We start from the raw sequence: 20,382 nt of genomic DNA, 5'->3' as shown, positions 1-20,382 counted from the left end.
TTCTTGTCCATGAATCACAAAAAGTTCTAATACAGCTGCAGTAAGTAATTAGGAAGACAAATGGAATGTTGGACTTTATTGCAAGGAGGATGGAGTATAAAACTAGTGGCGACTTGCTACAACTGTACAGGACTTTGGTGAGACCACACTTCGAGTACTGTGTACAGTTTGTGTCTCCATACTGAGGAGGGCATTGGAAGCAGAATAAAGAAAGGTTCATTAGGTTGATTCCTGGGATGACGGGGTTGTTTTACAAGGACAGGTTGAGCAGGTTGCGTCCACTCTCATTGTTTAGAAGAATGAGAGGCAATCTTATTTAAACATATAAAATACTGAGGGGGCTTGATAGAGTAGATGCTTGGAGGATTTTTCCTTTTGGGAAATCTAGAACTAGGAGGCAGAATTTAAATATAAGGGGTCTCCCATTTAGGACGAGGATGGGGAGGAATTTCTTCCCTCCGAGATTTGTGCCGTTGAATGCATTCAAGGCTTGTGTTGGACAGATTTTTGATGACTATGTGTGACAGGCAGGAAAGTTGAGGGCACAATGAGATCAGGCATGGTCTCATGGATAGCAGAGCAGACCCGATGGCTGAATGGCCTACCGTTGTTTCTGTTTCTCATGATCTTCTGATCTGTTTAGCCTGAGTTGCACGCACCCATAGCGCAGGATGACCTTTTCTGTTCCTGCTTTTTATTTCTCCATTTTCTGCTGTTTTTGTGCATCCCTTGCCAACACGTTTCAGCCTCAGCCCACACAAAGAGTCTGAGGAGATAATCATTTTCTATTGATGGTAGTTTATTGCCAAGCTAGTGTCTGTAATGAGCTGTTTTGGCAAAGGTTGCAGAGGCAGATTGCATTGTAAATGGGATCGAGTTACAGTTTGTGAGTATGATTGGTCGATTAAAGTCGAACAGGGCATTCACCTGCACCACCTGCCGATCACTGTCTTGTTTCTGTGCTGTTGCCTGCAGGTTTGCCTTCTGTGGGGTTCCTATTTATAGGGGTAGCTTTGTTCAGTAAGTACAGTACAAGACTACATATTCTCCTGAACCCACACCCGGAGCAGTAGAAATTAATTAAATTAGCAGCTTTCATCAAGTTAACTGGTTCAATACAACTTAAAATACATATGGTTTACTGTGATCTCTGTTCAGATCCAACATTAATATACAGGCCAGTGCAGTCAGGTGTATGGGTAAGTGTTTTGTAATCTTGTACTGAGAAAGGATGACAAGTCAGGTCTGAAGAGACAGAAAGTCTTTTGACACAGAGCAGTTGGAGAAAGTGGATATATTAGCTGGGCAGTGTGCTTGAGTGTGGGATCAGACGTTGGGTAACATGCAGCAGTGCGGGACCGGACCCTGGGTAAATTGCTGTAGTAGGAACCGGACTCTGGGTAACTTGCTGTAGTGTGGGACCGGACTCTGGGTAACTGGCTGTAGTGTGGGACCGGACTCTGGGTAACTTGCTGTAGTGTGGGACCGGACTCTGGGTAACTGGCTGCAGTGTGGGATCGGACCCTGCGTAATGAGCTGCAGTGTGGGACCAGACCCTGTCTAACTGGCTGCAGTGTGGGATCGGACCCTGCGTAATGAGCTGCAGTGTGGGACCAGACCCTGCGTAATGAGCTGCAGTGTGGGACCAGACCCTCCGTAACTGGCTGCAGTGTGGGACCAGACCCTGCGTAATGAGCTGCAGTGTGGGACCAGACCCTGTGTAATGAGCTGCAGTGTGGGACCAGACCCTGTGTAACTGGCTGCAGTGTGGGACCAGACTCTGTCTAACTGGCTGCAGTGTGGTACCAGACCCTGCGTAATGAGCTGCAGTGTGGGACCAGACCCTGTGTAATGAGCTGCAGTGTGGGACCAGACCCTGTGTAACTGGCTGCAGTGTGGGACCAGACCCTGCGTAACTGGCTGCAGTGTGGTACCAGACCCTGCGTAATGAGCTGCAGTGTGGGACCAGACCCTGTGTAACTGGCTGCAGTGTGGGACCAGACCCTGCGTAATGAGCTGCAGTGTGGGACCAGACCCTGCGTAACTGGCTGCAGTGTGGGACCAGACTCTGTCTAACTGGCTGCAGTGTGGTACCAGACCCTGCGTAATGAGCTGCAGTGTGGGACCAGACCCTGTGTAATGAGCTGCAGTGTGGGACCAGACCCTGTGTAACTGGCTGCAGTGTGGGACCAGACCCTGCGTAACTGGCTGCAGTGTGGTACCAGACTCTGTCTAACTGGCTGCAGTGTGGTACCAGACCCTGCGTAATGAGCTGCAGTGTGGGACCAGACCCTGTGTAATGAGCTGCAGTGTGGGACCAGACCCTGTGTAACTGGCTGCAGTGTGGGACCAGACCCTGCGTAACTGGCTGCAGTGTGGTACCAGACCCTGCGTAATGAGCTGCAGTGTGGGACCAGACCCTGTGTAACTGGCTGCAGTGTGGGACCAGACCCTGCGTAATGAGCTGCAGTGTGGGACCAGACCCTGCGTAATGAGCTGCAGTGTGGGACCAGACCCTGCGTAACTGGCTGCAGTGTGGGACCAGACCCTGCGTAATGAGCTGCAGTGTGGGACCAGACCCTGTCTAACTGGCTGCAGTGTGGGACCAGACCCTGCGTAATGAGCTGCAGTGTGGGACCAGACCCTGCGTAACTGGCTGCAGTGTGGGACCAGACCCTGCGTAACTGGCTGCAGTGTGGGACCAGACCCTGCGTAATGAGCTGCAGTGTGGGACCAGACCCTGTCTAACTGGCTGCAGTGTGGGACCAGACCCTGCGTAATGAGCTGCAGTGTGGGACCAGACCCTGCGTAATGAGCTGCAGTGTGGGACCAGACCCTGCGTAATTGGCTGCAGTGTGGGACCAGACTCTGCGTAATGAGCTGCAGTGTGGGACCAGACCCTGTCTAACTGGCTGCAGTGTGGGACCAGACCCTGCGTAATGAGCTGCAGTGTGGGACCAGACCCTGCGTAACTGGCTGCAGTGTGGGACCAGACCCTGTGTAACTGGCTGCAGTGTGGGACCAGACCCTGCCTAATGAGCTGCAGTGTGGGACCAGACCCTGTCTTAACTGGCTGCAGTGTGGGACCAGACCCTGCGTAATGAGCTGCAGTGTGGGACCAGACCCTGCGTAACTGGCTGCAGTGTGGGACCAGACCCTGTGTAACTGGCTGCAGTGTGGGACCAGACCCTGCGTAATGAGCTGCAGTGTGGGACCAGACCCTGTCTTAACTGGCTGCCGTGTGGGACCAGACCCTGTGTAACTGGCTGCAGTGTGGGACCAGACCCTGCGTAACTGGCTGCAGTGTGGGACCAGACCCTGCGTAATGAGCTGCAGTGTGGGACCAGACCCTGCGTAACTGGCTGCAGTGTGGGACCAGACTCTGTCTAACTGGCTGCAGTGTGGGACCAGACCCTGCGTAACTGGCTGCAGTGTGGGACCAGACCCTGCGTAATGAGCTGCAGTGTGGGACCAGACCCTGTCTAACTGGCTGCAGTGTGGGACCAGACCCTGCGTAATGAGCTGCAGTGTGGGACCAGACCCTGCGTAGCTGGCTGCAGTGTGGGACCAGACCCTGCGTAATGAGCTGCAGTGTGGGACCAGACCCTGCATAACTGGCTGCAGTGTGGGACCAGACCCTGCGTAATGAGCTGCAGTGTGGGACCAGGCCTTTTTCGCAGAGATTTTGGGGCGACAAATATCGTCTTCACTGGTTTTGCTCTTGAGTGTGGGAAGATAAACTTGAGTAAAATGCAGAAAGAGAGAGGCAACAGTGGGAATGGAAGAGGGGGGGGGGGGGGCTGCGGGGCGACGGAGCATCTTTGATAGTGAAGGAAATCCGTTAACTTCCAAATGGCGGGCTGGGTTTGGGCCTAACAATGTTGGTACTGTGGCAGATGCTGTCCCGCTAGGGATTGCTTTGTGTTTGTGTGACCTCTGGCAGTAATTCCATGCCACTGATGTACCTCAAATAATGATGTCAAATGATTAGGTTACCGAAAATGTGAACAGCGGCAATAGGACGTGACATGTTCTAATGACTGCCAGAGAAACTGGCAGGGACCTAGTACCTGCTGCTGATATAACCTTTGCCACTATAATAGCGCTGGTTCACAAAGCGCTACTACACAAAAAAACCCTTTCCTGTTTGTCAAAAGCTGACTTAATTACGTTTTAAATTTTTTTTCCCTCTCCGCGCAGAGATCAGTGGGCTATAAATAATTTGAGTAATCGAGAGTAATAGGGTTGAGGGGGAGGAGGGAAGAGTAGGTTTGGGGAGGAGGGTGGTGAAGAACTTTTCCTCTTTTGTATCCTGTGTCAGCGAGGGTCATAGGTCAGGCGGCTTGCATATTCTATTAGGGCGAATCGTAATCATTGGAACAAATGAGTTTACCCAACAGTGATTAAAATGCCAGTGAAGCTCAGAAAGGCTGAATGTGTTTGACAAGCTCCGCAGTGAACGATGTGACAGGCCCCTGAGCCTGTGCTTGCCAAATTGCTGTTGCTTTATGAAGATATTTTAAAATAAAATAAACTGGGTGGGTTGACATCAGTCAGTTATCCTGGAGGTTCTCAGCGGTACAGATTTGCTCTCTCTCTCTCTTTCTTGTCCTCTCCATCCCATCCCTCCTGCATTTTAATTGTTCTTACTGCTCGCTGAAGTGTTGAAGCAGAGTTCAGGCAACTGATGCCAGGTGATGCAACATTCTTCTGCAAATCGCACCTGATCCTATGCTTAAACCTGCTAACACCCATTGCCACCCACAGGTATCATAGCTTCATGTCTAAAGCCCCAGCCAGAAGAAGTGAATGTTATTGATTCACTTATCCTGCTCATTATGAAGACACAGACAGGGTCGCAAACAGTAGGCGAGCAGGTGACGGAAATAAAGAAGAGAGGCTTTCATTTCCAAAGCATCTATGATGACCTCAAGATATCTCAAAAGCGTCTTTACAGCAAATTTAATATTTTGAAGTGTAATTACTGTTGTTATATAGAGAAGCACAGCAGCCAAGCTGCGCACAGCAAGCTCCCACAAATAGCAATGTGATAATGACCAGAGAATCTGTTACAATGATGTTGCTTAAGGGATGCATGTTGGGACAGGACATTGGGATAACACCCCTGTTCCTCATCGAAATGGGATTTCTGCATTCATGTGCAGGGGCCAGTGGGACCTCAGTTTGATATCTCACCTGAAGGGTGGTACCTTTGACAGTGTAGCACTCCCTCAGTGCTGATTTTAAACACAAAGTCTGTGGAGTGGGACTTGAACTCACAAGTTCCCTCCAAGCCACACACTATCGTGACTTGGAACTATATGTTTAAAAAATATATATATTTTTATTCTCCTTTTTCACATTTTCTCCCAAATTTACACCCAACAATAAACAATAATCCGCAACAAATTTAATGTCAATCCCCATATCAATAACAACGATCCCATCCTCCCACCAAACCCCCAAACATTAGCCCGCATGTTAACATAAACAAATGACAAAAAAGGAATCAGGAATCACCCATAGTCACCATTAACACATACAGTCCCCCCTCCCCAACCCTCCCAGCCCCCCCTAATGTTCAATCTGATCCAATTCTCGAAAGTGCAAAATGAATAATGCCCATGAATTGTAGAACCCCTCCATCCTTACCCTCCGTACAAATTTCACCTCCTCAAGCGTCAAGAATTCCTGCAGGTCCCCCCGCCATGCCAGGGCACAGGGTGGAGAGGTTGATTTCCACCCTAATAGGATCCGCCTTCGGGCGATCAACGAGGCTAGGGCTACCACATCTGCCTCCGTACCCGTTTCCAACCCCAGCTGGTCCAATACCCCGAATATGGCCTCTCGAGGGCCTGGATCCAGTTTCACGTGCACCACTTTAGAGATTACCCTAAAAACCTCCTTCCAGTAATTCTCCAGCTTTGGACAGGACCAAAACATATGAACGTTGCCCCCCCCCCCCCCCCAAAACCGCATCGTTCACACACATCGTCTAGCCCCTCAAAGAGCCGGCTCATCCTCGCCATTGTAAGGTGACCACCTTCAGCTGTATCGGCCCCAACCTTGCACACGGGGTGGAGGCATTCACCCTCCAGTGCACCTCACACCAGAACTCCTCCTCCGTACCCTCTCCCACCTCTTCCTCCCACTTTGCCTTGATACCTTCCAGCAGCACCTTCTCCTCTTCCAAAATAGCCCCGTAAACCGCCGATACTACTCCCTTCTCCAATCCCACTGTCGGCAGCACCTCCTCCAGCAATGTGGAAGCTGGCTCTACTGGGAAGCTCTGTATCTCCTTTCTGGCAAAGTCTCAAACCTGCACGTATCTAAATATTTCCCCCTGCTCCAACCCATACTTCGCTCCCAGCTCCTTCAATCCTGCAAACCGACCCCAAAGAAACAAATCTTTTAGTGTCCTAATTCCTTTCTCCTCCCATCATCCCAAAATTTCCATCCCACTTCCCTGGCTCAAATGGATGGTTCCCCCAAATCGGCATTTCCCTTGACCCTGCCCCCAACCTGAAGTGCTGGCGAAACTGCCTCCAAATTCTCAACGAAGCTATTACGACCGGACTCCGAGTATCTCCCCGGGGCCGTCGGGAGTGGCGCTGTTGCTTGCTAGCGCCTTCAATCCCTACACAAACTCGATTTGGAACTATATTGTTGTTCCCTGGAACTCCCTTCCGATGAGCCTGTGGGTGCACCTACATCACACGGACTGCAGCGCTTTAAGAAGGCGACTCACCACCACCTTCTCAAGGGCAATTAGGGATGGGCACTATATGCTAGCCTAGCCAGCGACGTCCACTTCCGACGAACAAATACTTTAAAAAAAATTTGTTTTTAATCTCACACAGGGTCAAACCTCAGGGTCGTGCGACAGAACTAGGCGAAGGCTTGTCAGTGAGGGAGTACTTTTAAATAATACCAATTTAGGGTGTTTTTAGATTGTTGGAGAGCAGAATGAGAGAGGGAGGTAGAATGTTATAACTGTTCTGAGAGAGGGAAGATCAGCGTTTTAATATTCACAGTCATTCTTCAAACTTCTGCCCCCTCTGATGACACACTTGCTGCGGCAGAGGGCAGCTGATCCAGACACTCCAGGGCTGCCCTAGGTCTCTGCGCAGTTATCGGCCCCACTTGTGCACAAGAGAGATTGCGACGATTGGCCTCATTTTCTGGGTTTGATTAGCTGAAAATGGATCAATTCAGCTGACTTAATGCAAATAATCTTGCTTTCCTGTAATGACAGAGATTGGGTTTCCACTGATTGGCAAAGTTGGCGGCGGACCATCATCTTTCTGTGTTCCCAAACCAGTCTCCCTGGGCTGAAATTCATTCCATCACACCACTTGTTGATCCAGTTCACTGCCTTAACTGTCTCTCATTCCAGTAGTAACCAGCTTTTTAATTCTGACTCTCTGTATCATGGTTAATGAACTTCAGAACTCACATTCAGTTGAAAGAAAGTAAAAGAAATCCCCATGGTGAGTATGAAGACACCACGCGAGTCTGTGCAACAGCTCACAACAGCTGCTGCCACATTACTTCTCAGTAAACGAGTGACTACAAAAATTTTCTTTAGCAAGTACAGGAGAAAATTGTATTGATAAAGCCAGAAGGTACTATTCCTGGATAAAGGGGATAGCTGACAGATCTTGGAGTTTCACACTGACATCATTCGTTTGTGGCGTAAATGTGATATGGGAAATACCAAGGTTAGCTGTTCACAGTCGCACAGTAAGTGCCATGACCCTGATGAATAAACACAAGCTCAGCTCAGTGCAGTAATACAGAGCGAACCCCAACAACAACTTGCATTTGTTTAGCATGTGATTGACAGCTTCCACACACACCCAGCTGTCTGCATTGTTCCATTCATTCCCTTCGTCTTGAGTGGCTTTGAAGTAGTCAGCTGTGAAACTAACAGAAAGCACTTCACTCTCTGATGTGGTCCAGCAGCTGTCAATCATAACTTGACATTGCAGTTACTTTCACAATGAAACAATGCAGCTAACTGGGTGTGTGTGTGTAAACTGTAAATTATAGCTTAGTAAAATCAATATCACAGAGAAATTAATGAATGGCTTGCTGATCAAAGACCTGAGGGGGGTTAAACCCAGTTGACTGTTTTGCTCTTTCCAGGAATTGACAGGTGCTGGATCCTCTGCCTGAGCCAGCAGGTGTATTGCACAGGTGGGTTTTAAAGCAGTGATTTGTTTTCACTGCCTCTGGACTGCTCTCTGGCATCCAGACAGGGGTCACTCTTCTGGGGGGCTTTCAGACTGGGGTCTCTCTTCTTGGGGGCTTCCAGACTGGGGTCTCTCTTCTGGGCGGTCTCTGGTGGAGGTCTCTCTAATTAGAGAATCTCTGGTGGGGATCGCTTTAATTCTAGGGTCTTTGGTGGGGGGGCGGTGGATCTGGTTGGGGTGGGGTGGACGGGTCGTGCTTTGTGGGTGGAGGATGGCCCTCCGATGGACTTTGGGGGCAACTCACTTCATGAATTACCCCCTTACTCCACCGTGAGGTCCACCGCATCAGGGCCACCTTTGTCAGGATCTGCACCAATTGTCTCTCACGTGATTCCTGGCTCAGAGGACCAGAGAATCGCGTGGACCTGGAGAATATGGTGCCCGACCTGTTAATAGGATGTAAATAGGTCTTAATGATGCATTTGCATCCTTGCTGGCCCGGGATGCGAACCTTGATCCCAAGCCAACGAAGGGCTGGAGCATTGGAACTGGGCGCCAATTCCTTTTTCTGGCCGACACTGGATTCTCTGCCGCCGGTAACAGAGTATCCGATGAGGCAGAGAATCCAGGCAATAATGTCAGAAAATGCCTCCAGGGCCTTCAAACATGAAAAATCAGACAAACATTGATGTAAACCATTGCGTGCTATTTAATGGGTGTGACATAAAGCTTGGCCAACAAGGTGATTGAGGAGGACCTCAAAGGAAGAGGGGTGGAGACATTTGCCATTGCCCTAAGACATGAAAGAGATCATTGGCGACATTATCCGACCCCCCAGCGGGTCGGAGAATGGCCATTGGCCGCCGTGAACCCTGCCCCCGCCGGTTGCCGAAGTCTCCGGTACCGGATATTCGGCGGGGGCGGGAATCGGGCCGCGCCGGTTGGCGGGCCCCCCCGCTCGATTCATCGGCCCGGATGGGCCGAAGTCCCGCCGATAAATTGCCTGTCCCGCCGGCGTAAATTAAAGTACCTATTTACCGGCGGCGCGGGCGGGCTCCGGGGTCCTGGGGCGACCTGGCCCGGGGGGGGGGGGTGCCCCCACGGTGGCCTGGCCTGCGATCGGGGCCCACCGATCCGCGGGCGGGCCTGTGCCGTGGGGGCACTCTTTCCCTTCCGCCTCCGCAACGGTCTCCACCATGGAGGAGGCGGAAGAGACTCTCCCCATTGCGCATGCGCGGGAAACTGTCAGCGGCTGCTGACGCTCCCGCGCATGCGCCGCCCCGACATGTCATTTCCGCGCCAGCTGGCGGGGCAACAAAGGCCGTTTCCGCCAACTGGCGGGGCGGAAATTCCTACGCCGTCGGCCTAGCCCCTCAATGTTGGGGCTCGGCCCCCAAAGATGCGGAGCATTCCGCACCTTTGGGGCGGCGCGATGCCTGTCTGATTGGCACCGTTATGGGCGCCAGTCGGCGGACATCGCGCCGTTTGGGGAGAATTTTGCCCCATATGCTGATTAACTAAAACATGGCCTTTTTTGCTTATTTGAAAAGTGTCCTTGCTGAACCAAAAGATGACTGCTGCATGCCACATGACTCACAAGTTGGCTTGGTTATAGAAATATCCAACAACAGTTGAAGGACAAAAGCTCAACCCTTATCCTTGTGGAATCTCACAACTCTCATTGTGAGGACACATTAGAAGCCAGAGACCAGCAGATGATCTGTCTCGCCTGCCTGGTCCGACATCAAAGTGAAAGCCATCTTCACTGCTTAAACCTGCAGAGGTGCCAAAAACCACCATCTGTCTCCCAAGGTGAACAATGGATTTTGACCAGAGACATGGAAACTGATTGTTAGCCTGCATCTGAATCATTAATGGGCAACATCACGTGCCCGAAGCTTCTGGTGGAAAGTTTTAATATTACATGTCCAGACTTGCAACTCAGTCTGCTGCTTAAACACCAACCTGGAAACATTAAAGCAGGACTCCCGGCTGACCAACAGTCTATATCAAGTTTAAGCCTTCTCGGAGCCTATTTCTCTGCAAGGTTCCTGCCATCGCTTGCTGAGCAGGCCACGTCTCTGTGTACCAAACTCATCTCATTGCATCACCATCAACTTTAAAGATATTCTGCAAATCCTGCTTCAGCCAGCCGCCCCCGCCTAGATTGTTGGTCCTCCCATGAAGGAATCCTCATTGGACTCTGGCTTTCTGGATTTTTGCAATCATGTGAACTGATATCCACATTTGTGGTGCTTTTTCTTTTAAGTTATTCATTGTCGTATAAACTCCTCTTTCCTGTCTTATTAATTGCTTGTATGTGTATGAAGGTGTGTTAATTCCCTGGGTTTGAACGTGTGAATAAATTATACTTCTGATTTAACCCTGAAGAGAGTTTGCTGTAAATCACTTTACACAGTGACCTCACAGGGCTGGGGAAAAGTGCCACATTTAAAAAAAATTAAAACAACTCTGCTTACAGACAGATAACAATAAAATAAAGGAGTTCAGTTTTGTCTACCCCCCTGTCCGTAACAAGTTTAAAAAGGGTCTTACAGATCTTAGCTGAAATCTAAGTGGGATGCAGCCAGAAGTGGGGTGAAGTAAGAGTGGAATGCACAAAAGTCCTTGTGTAGAATTCTTGGTATGCTGCAAGGTTTCCATTTATTTATATAGAACTAGGTTTTATTTCTAGAGGGATAGAATAGAAAATAGGGAATTATGTTAAACATATATTGAACCTGGTTAGACTACACTAAGAGTACTGTGTGCAATTCTGGTCTCCATATTATTTCTGGTGTCCATATTATTGAAAGGATATAGTGTCATTGGGGAGGGTGCAGAGAAAATTTACAAGAATGATATCGGAAATGTGTCGGTAGAAATATCAAAGAACAAAGAACAAAGAACAAAGAAATGTACAGCACAGGAACAGGCCCTTCGGCCCTCCAAGCCCGTGCCGACCATACTGCCCGACTAAACTACAATCTTCTACACTTCCTGGGTCCGTATCCTTCTATTCCCATCCTATTCATATATTTGTCAAGATGCCCCTTAAATGTCCCTATCGTCCCTGCCTCCACTACCTCCTCCGGTAGTGAGTTCCAGGCACCCACTACCCTCTGCGTAAAAAACTTGCCTCGTACATCTACTCTAAACTTTGCCCCTCTCACCTTAAACCTATACCCCCTAGTAATTGACCCCTCTACCCTGGGGAAAAGCCTCTGACTATCCACTCTGTCTATGCCCCTCATAATTTTGTATACCTCTATCAGGTCGCCCCTCAACCTCCTTCGTTCCAGTGAGAACAAACCGAGTTTATTCAATCGCTCCTCATAGCTTATGCCCTCCATACCAGGCAACATTCTGGTAAATCTCTTCTGCACCCTCTCTAAAGCCTCCACATCCTTCTGGTAGTGTGGCGACCAGAATTGAACACTATACTCCAAGTGTGGCCTAACTAAGGTTCTATACAGCTGCAACATGACTTGCCAATTCTTATACTCAATGCCCCGGCCAATGAAGGCAAGCATGCCGTATGCCTTCTTGACTACCTTCTCCACCTGTGTAGCCCCTTTCAGTGATCTGTGGACCTGTACTCCTAGATCTCTTTGACTTTCAATACTCTTGAGGGTTCTACCATTCACTGTATATTCCCTACCTGCATTAGCCCTTCCAAAATGCATTACCTCACATTTGTCCAGGTTAAACTCCATCTGCCATCTCTCCGCCCAAGTCTCCAGACAATCTAAATCCTGCTGTATCCTCAGACAGTCCTCATCGCTATCCGCAATTCCACCAACCTTTGTGTCGTCTGCAAACTTACTAATCAGACCAGTTACATTTTCCTCCAAATCATTTATATATACTACAAAGAGCAAAGGTCCCAGCACTGATCCCTGTGGAACACCACTGGTCACAGCCCTCCAATTAGAAAAGCATCCCTCCATTGCTACCCTCTGCCTTCTATGGCCTAGCCAGTTCTGTATCCACCTTGCCAGTTCACCCCTGATCCCGTGTGACTTCACCTTTTGTACTAGTCTACCATGAGGGACCTTGTCAAAGGCCTTACTGAAGTCCATATAGACAACATCTACTGCCCTACCTGCATCAATCATCTTAGTGACCTCCTCGAAAAACTCGATCAAGTTAGTGAGACACGACCTCCCCTTCACAAAACCGTGCTGCCTCTCACTAATACGTCCATTTGCTTCCAAATGGGAGTAGATCCTGTCTCGAAGAATTCTCTCCAGTAATTTCCCTACCACTGAAGTAAGGCTCACCGGCCTGTAGTTCCCGGGATTATCCCTGCCACCCTTCTTAAACAGAGGAACAACATTGGCTATTCTCCAGTCCTCCGGGACATCCCCTGAAGACAGCGAGGATCCAAAGATTTCTGTCAAGGCCTCAGCAATTTCCTCTCCAGCCTCCTTCAGTATTCTGGGGTAGATCCCATCCGGCCCTGGGGACTTATCTACCTTAATATTTTTTAAGACACCCAACACCTCGTCTTTTTGGATCACAATGTGACCCAGGCTATCTACACCCCCTTCTCCAGACTCAACATCTACCAATTCCTTCTCTTTGGTGAATACTGATGCAAAGTATTCATTTAGTACCTCGCCCATTTCCTCTGGCTCCACACATAGATTCCCTTGCCTATCCTTCAGTGGGCCAACCCTTTCCCTGGCTACCCTCTTGCTTTTTATGTAAGTGTAAAAAGCCTTGGGATTTTCCTTAACCCTATTTGCCAATGACTTTTCATGACCCCTTCTAGCCCTCCTGACTCCCTGCTTAAGTTCCTTCCTACTTTCCTTATATGCCACACAGGCTTCGTCTGTTCCCAGCCTTTTAGCCCTGACAAATGCCTCCTTTTTCTTTTTGACAAGGCCTACAATATCATTCGTCATCCAAGGTTCCCGAAAATTGCCGTATTTGTCTTTCTTCCTCACAGGAACATGCCTGTCCTGTATTCCTATCAACTGACACTTGAAAGCCTCCCACATGTCAGATGTTGATTTGCCCTCAAACATCCGCCCCCAATCTATGCTCTTCAGTTCCCGCCTAATATTGTTATAATTAGCCTTCCCCCAATTTAGCACATTCATCCTCGGACCACTCTTATCCTTGTCCACCAGTACTTTAAAACTTACTGAATTGTGGTCACTGTTACCGAAATGCTCCCCTACTGAAACATCTACCACCTGGCCGGGCTCATTCCCCAATACCAGGTCCAGTACCGCCTCTTCCCTAGTTGGACTGTTTACATATTGTTTTAAGAAGCCCTCCTGGATGCTCCTTACAAACTCTGCCCCGTCTAAGCCCCTGGCACTAAGTGAGTCCCAGTCAATATTGGGGAAGTTGAAGTCTCCCATCACCACAACCCTGTTGTTTTTACTCTTTTCCAAAATCTGTCTACCTATCTGCTCCTCTATCTCCCGCTGGCTGTTGGGAGGCCTGTAGTATACCCCCAACATTGTGACTGCACCCTTCTTATTCCTGATCTCTACCCATATAGCCTCACTGCCCTCTGAGGTGTTCTCTCGCTGTATAGCTGTGATACTCTCCTGAACAAGTAGCGCAACTCCGCCTCCCCTTTTACATCCCCCTCTATCCCGCCTGAAACATCTAAATCCTGGAACGTTTAGCTGCCAATCCTGCCCTTCCCTCAACCAGGTCTCTGTAATGGCAACAACATCATAGTTCCAAGTACTAATCCAAGCTCTAAGTTCATCTGCCTTACCCGTAATGCTCCTTGCATTAAAACATATGCACTTCAGGCCACCAGACCCGCTGTGTTCAGCAACTTCTCCCCGTCTGCTCTGCCTCAGAGCCACACTGTCCATATTCCCTAGTTCTCCCTCAACGCTCTCACCTTCTGACCTATTTCTCCCGTGCCCACCCCCCTGCCATACTAGTTTAAACCCTCCCGTGTGACACTAGCAAATCTCGCGGCCAGGATATTTATGCCTCTCCGGTTTAGATGCAACCCGTCCATCTTATACAGGTCACACCTGCCCCGGAAGAGCTCCCAGTGGTCCAGATAACCGAAACCCTCCCTCCTACACCAGCTGTTTAGCCACGTGTTTGTCTGCTCTATCTTCCTATTTCTAGCCTCACTGGCACGTGGCACAGGGAGTAATCCCGAGATTACAACCCTCGAGGTCCTGTCTTTTAACTTTCTGCCTAGCTCCCTGAACTCCTGCTGCAGGACCTCATGCCTCTTCCTGCCTATGTCGTTAGTACCAATATGTACAACGACCTCTACCTGTTTGCCCTCCCCCTTCAGGATTCCCTCTACCCGTTCGGAGACATCCTGGACCCTGGCACCAGGGAGGCAACATACCATCCTGGAGTCTCTTTCACGTCCACAGAAGCGCCTATCTGTTCCCCTGACTATAGAGTCCCCTATAACTATTACTCTTCTGCGCTTTGACCCTCCCTTCTGAACATCAGAGCCAGCCGTGGTGCCACTGCTCTGGCTGCTGCTGTTTTCCCCTGATAGGCTATCCCCCCCGACAGTATCCAAAGGGGTATACCTGTTCGAGAGGGGGACAACCACAGGGGATTCCTGCACTGACTGCCTGCCCTTTCTGGTGGTCACCCATTTCTCTGCCTGCACCTTGGGTGTGACCACACTTACATAACTGCGATCTATGACGCTTTCCGCCACCTGCATGCTCCTAAGTGCATCCAATTGCTGCTCCAACCGAACCATGCGGTCTGTGAGGAGCTGCAGTTGGGTGCACTTTCTGCAGATGAAGCCATCCAGGACGCTGGAAGCCTCCCGGACCTGCCACATCTCACAGTCAGAGCACAGCACCCCTCTAACTGACATTGCGTCAATTAATTAAAATTAAAATTTGTCTTTTTTTTTATAAATACTTTTTTTTTTTTTAAATTACAAAGTTACTCAGGACGGAATGACAAGTTGAATCTCTTTTCTCGTGATAAAATCCGTCTGAGGGTTGACCTAATAGAGGTCTTTAAAGTTAAGAAAGGTGTTGATTGGGTGGATACAGAGAGTGTTTCTCCTTTTGGGGAAGAGCGTAACTAAGGGCCATCAACATAAGATAGTCACCAAGATATCCAATAGGGAAAGTCAGGCAAAACTAATTTTCTCAAAGAGTGGTGAGAATGTTGAACTCGGTACCACGGGGAATGGTTGAAGTGAATAGTGTAGATTCATTTAAGGGGAAACTAGAAAAGCATATGAGGGATTAAAAACAGAAAATGCTGGAAAAGAACTAGCTCTGGCAGCATCAGCGAAGAGAGATATAGAATTACCATTTTGAGTCCATGTGACTCTTCTTCGGCCTCGAAACATTAACTTTTTCTCTGCACACATGCCGCCAGACCTGCTGAATTTTCCCAGAATTTTCTGCTTTTGTATTGGATTGGCAGCATCCGCAGTATTTTGCTTTTATTTAAGCGTATGAGGGAGAAGGGTGGCAGCAATGGTAGATTTAGATGTGAAAAGATGGAAGAAGACGCGAATGGAGCATAAACATCGGCGTGGATTGGGTGGCCAAAAGACCCGTTTCTGTGCCATAAATCCTTTGCAATTGCAAAGCTTATGCTGATGTGTTCACCTCCCACCAGCAAAACCAGGGGCTGGTTTAGCACAGTGGGCTAAATAGCTGGCTTGTAAAGCAGAACAAGGCAGCAGCGCAGGTTCAATTCCAGCCTCCCTGAACAGGCGCCGGAATGTGGCGACTTGGGTACTTTTCACAGTAACTTAATTGAAGCTTACTTATGACAGTAAGCTATTATTATTATTACTATTAAATAAGCCTCATTACTAGAGCAGACAGGGCAACGGGTGAGAGGATAAAAGATAGGATTTGAACACAAGGACGTGAATTTGGAATTTAATAGGACCAGAAGAATGTCACTGGACCGCTGGAGCCTGCTCCGTCATTCAGTTACTTCATGAATGATTTGATTGCGGCTTTAACTCCACTTTCCTGCCTCCTCTCTCTCTCTCTCTTTCCCCCCCCCCCCCCCCCTTAACTCTTGACACCTTTGTCAATCAAAAATCTAAAGGTTTTCCTTTTGGGGAACAGGGAACTCTCACACAAGGGTGATAGGTGAGCGGACCTTGGTAAAGGATAGAATATGGACAGTGGAGTCCTTTATGAGCTCAAATTTGTAGATGACGGTGGATTGGAGCCCCGCCAGTAGAGCATTGGAAAAGTTGAGCCTGAGGATGATAAAGGCACCAATGAGGGTTTCAGTAGCAGATGGGCTGAGACTGGGCGCAGACGGAAAATATCACAGCGGTGGAAGCAGGCCGTCTTTGAAGAGATGGACGCTCAAATTAGGATCAGATAAGGTGCTGAGGAGGCAAACAGTCTCTTTTAATCTGAGACGGTGGCTGGGATGGGCAAATGAGATAGTGTCAAGGATATGAAATTTGTGAAGGGGCCAAAGATGGTGTGGCCAGATTTCCTCATGTTTAACTGGAAGAGTTTGTAGCTCATCCGGGACTGTCTTGAGTGTCAACCAGTCTGACACACAGAGACAGCAGGAGGGGTGGTGGAGAGGTAGAACTGGGTATCATCACCGTACATGTGGAGCCTGACCTCATGTCTTTGTTAATATAACCAAGGGGCAGCATGTAAATGAGGAAGAGGGTGGTTCAGGATTGATCTGCGGGGGACTCCAGATATAACTTTTTAGGACAGGAAGAAGTAATTGCTGCAGATCCTTTTGCTGCAATTAAATAAGTAAAGCTGGAGCCAAGCAAAGGCAGTCCCACTCTAGGCAACTAAGGATAATGGCGGATGGAGGAGGATGTGGAAAAATAATATGCTACTGTCATAGTAACAGGGTGTCATTTGTGACTTTGGGCTGTTCCAGTGCAGTGAATATGATTCTGAATCCTGATCTTCTTGAGCTCTCTGCACAAAGGCAGGTCTGATCCATAGCGCCATAACCTCCACTGTGGTAGGGCAAGGAGGCAGGGCCTGAATCTTCCTAGGCCGGAATGGTTGGCACCAACCTGATCCACATCAGCCATCTAGCTAACTGAATTAACCAGCCCCCAAAGGAGTCCAGGTTGCTGTGGCAACATCCACTTTCCAGGCATGTTAGTAGCCAGGAACTGTGGATAGTGAGGTCACGTGGCTGACCAGGAAATCCTCCCACTCTTGCCTTCGGCCGTTGGCATATATCAGAAGGCTTTACAAGTCAATACTTGTTTGGTCACATTATGAAGTGGGACTTGCAGCAGGACTTGAACCTCCGAGAATCTGGTTCAGAAGCAATGACACTACCCATTGTGCCACAAGATTCAAGCATGGAGTTGTGGGATAGATTGGCATTGATTTGGGAGGTGAATATCAGTTTAGGGTGATAATTTCTGTGTTAAGGGTGTTTATTTTGACCTTGAGGGTGATAATGGTGGATTTGTAAGGAAAGGGACAACACATGAGAGGAAACCAGTATTAATGTGCGCTCCAAAGGGCAGCAAGGTGGCGCAGCAATAGCACTGCAGTCTCACAGCGCCGGGGTCCCAGGTTCGATCCCGGCTCTGGGTCACTGTCCATGTGGAGTTTGCACATTCTCCCCGTGTTTGCGTGGGTTTCGCCCCCACCACCCAAAGATGTGCAGACTAGGTGGATTGGCCACGCTAAATTGCCCCTTAATTGGAAAAAATGAATTGGGTACTCTAAATTTATATTAAAAAACATTAATGTTCGCTCCAATGGGTCCCAGGATAGAAATATGGTGGACAACAGCGGGAGTGATGGTCTCAGCCTTAGGGAAAAAGAAGTCTGTGAGCATCTCAAATTTGCTGACGGTGTTTGGGGGCGGGGGGGGGAAGGATTTACAAATACATTTGGCAATGGAGAAAATCGGGGGCAATCTTTTCAATTCACGATGAGTGGTTTTGGCAAAGGAGAGTGAGACCTGATTTAGTTGATATGATAAGCCGGATATGTTGAAGAAATAATCACTGTTCATAATTATGCCGAGAACCTGATAAACCTTGACTCTGGATAGTTCCACATTGAGTAAGCTGTAGCCAGATGAGCTTCCATAAACATTAATTCCCTCCACCACTGACGAACAGTGGCAGCAGTATGTACCATCTTCATGATAAACTGCAGGAACTCACCAAGGCTCCTTCAGCAGCGGCGTTCCAAACCAACGGCCGCTACCATCTAGAAGGACATGGGTAGCAGATTAATGGGAACACTACCACCTGGAGGCTCCCCTTCAAACCCCTTCAAGCCACTCACTGACTTGACAATATATCACCGTCCCTTCACTGTCGCTGGGTCAAAATCCTGGAACTCCCTCTCTCCAACAGCACAGTGGGTGCATCTATACAGTAGGGACTGCAGCGATTCAAGAAGGTAGCTTACCACCACCTTCGGAAGGGCAATTCGGTATGGGCAATAAATGCTGACCTCGCCAGTGACGCCCACATCCCATAAATGAATTTTTAAAACTCTGTGCACCTGCACAAAATAATCCTAAATAAACAGTGGTTCTGTGTAGTTACAGAATTGTAAACCTTAGCTTGCTCAGGATCCAGAAGCTATGTGAGATTACATAATATACAGAGCACACCCTTTTATTTGCCTATTTTAAATGCTGGTGACATACTTCAGGTTCGAACTCCTGGACTACTATCTCTGTATTCGCATAGTGAAATCTACTGTATACAAATCAGGAAATGAAGCTAATAAACTGGGTCGCAGACATCGCTGTCCAGCTATCAAAGGGAGCGTTCTTCTTTGATTCGAAATTGAATAGAAATGTGAACATTTCAGTCCTTTTCTTTTAAACTAAAGTAAGGTTTTAAGATTGAAAAATAGCCTTTATTTGAGCTTCGAGGTGAGGGGAAGAAATGGAGAAAGAGGCATAAACCTTTGCACTGAAAGGTTGGGGTTGGGGAGGGCTCAGTGTTGGTGGTCTGCAGTCCAATTTTAGCGTGGCAGGTTTTGTGTGAATGGAAACTAAAAGCTATTAGTGTGTACGTGAGTGAAATGGTCCCCCAGGGGCAGAGTGAAAGGAGCTAGGTGGTGGGAACACAGCAGGTCGTAGCTGGGACAGGGGAGGGGGTCCTTTCAGGTGATCCACAGCCTGTGTGGGATTGTGCAACCTGCTCCACCCCTGTATTGTGTTGTGTAATAAATGATTCTGGACTCCAGAGTCCTACTGATGAACACAGTGTACCAACTGGAGAACAGTTAATTCCAATTCCCCCATCCCCAACCCCCGCTCCGCCCTTAACCATGAATCCTGGCACTTTATTAGGGTTAACCCATTCCTTCATTGAACCTATATGCTTGATCTGTGTTGACTTGTTTCAGTTTTGTTTTCTCCCTATCATTTGAGTTCTGAGACGTATAGCTTATTCCAAAGTGCTGTTTGTTTTGTATTTTCTGAATTGCTATTTCTCCTTGCGCACAGCCACAGCCACAGGTAGCCTGGCTGACTTTGGGCTCTTGGGTGCTGGGCCTTGATTTCTGCTGAATTTGATGAATAAAGCTGTGTAATTAAAGGGGCCACAATTAGCCTCGGCACCTGGAGTTAGGGAATATAACGTTTACCCTCCCCTCCTGACTGCTATCCACAGGCCTCTGCTGAAAGGTGTATGTCTATGTGTAAACGTGTATATGTGAGTGTGTATCCTCACTGGAAATCTGAAACTGCTCCCCCACAAAGCTGAGGATCAGTTGAAACTTTCAAGACAGTTTGATACCCTTATCCAACAAAATTCAATCCACAAAATAGGGCAAAAGTGGAAAGTGGGGTTGAGGTACAAATAAACCATCTGAATGCTGGAGCAGATTTGAGGGCATGTGTAGAACAGCACCTGATGGCAAACATTACAGGAGAGAGGGGTGGTAAAGTGGGGTGCTGAGGTTCCTGCACCCTCCCAAACAAGAGCAAAGAAAGACAGAAAATGAAGAAACGTGCCTTGTTTTTATCCAATATCAATGATGTTCTTTTAAAGGTATTTGTGTTTTTTTCATTTCCAGTTCTGTCATGACAGGGACTGCTTGCTGTGGCCATGCCTCACCCTTACGAATCTGGAATCTTCAGAGGTAAGGAACTATAGAGGGGCTGGTTTAGCACAGTGGGCTAAACAGCTGGCTTGTAATGCAGAACAAGGCCAGCAGCGCGGGTTCAATTCCTGTTCCAGCCTCCCTGAACAGGCCCTGGAATG

General features: G+C 48.5%; 1 protein-coding gene across 3 annotated transcripts in view; it reads left to right on the top strand.

The window, feature by feature from the left end:
• Window positions 1–20,382, top strand: part of fbxw4 (F-box and WD repeat domain containing 4) — a 161,350-nt gene that overhangs the window by 83,462 nt on the left and 57,506 nt on the right. For 2 of the 3 annotated variants that reach the window (XM_072479735.1, XM_072479734.1), the window contains exon 6: window positions 20,195–20,260. The exons of the other annotated variant lie outside the window; for it this stretch is intronic. In XM_072479735.1, the coding sequence (XP_072335836.1) occupies window positions 20,195–20,260 (66 nt within the window). The remainder of the gene's footprint in view (window positions 1–20,194; window positions 20,261–20,382) is intronic. 3 annotated transcript variants of the gene reach the window in all.

Source organism: Scyliorhinus torazame, chromosome 16, assembly GCF_047496885.1.
Source record: "Scyliorhinus torazame isolate Kashiwa2021f chromosome 16, sScyTor2.1, whole genome shotgun sequence".
Taxonomy (NCBI): domain Eukaryota; kingdom Metazoa; phylum Chordata; class Chondrichthyes; order Carcharhiniformes; family Scyliorhinidae; genus Scyliorhinus; species Scyliorhinus torazame.
Note: the sequence above shows the minus strand (reverse complement) of the source record. Positions and strands in the feature narration are given on the sequence as shown.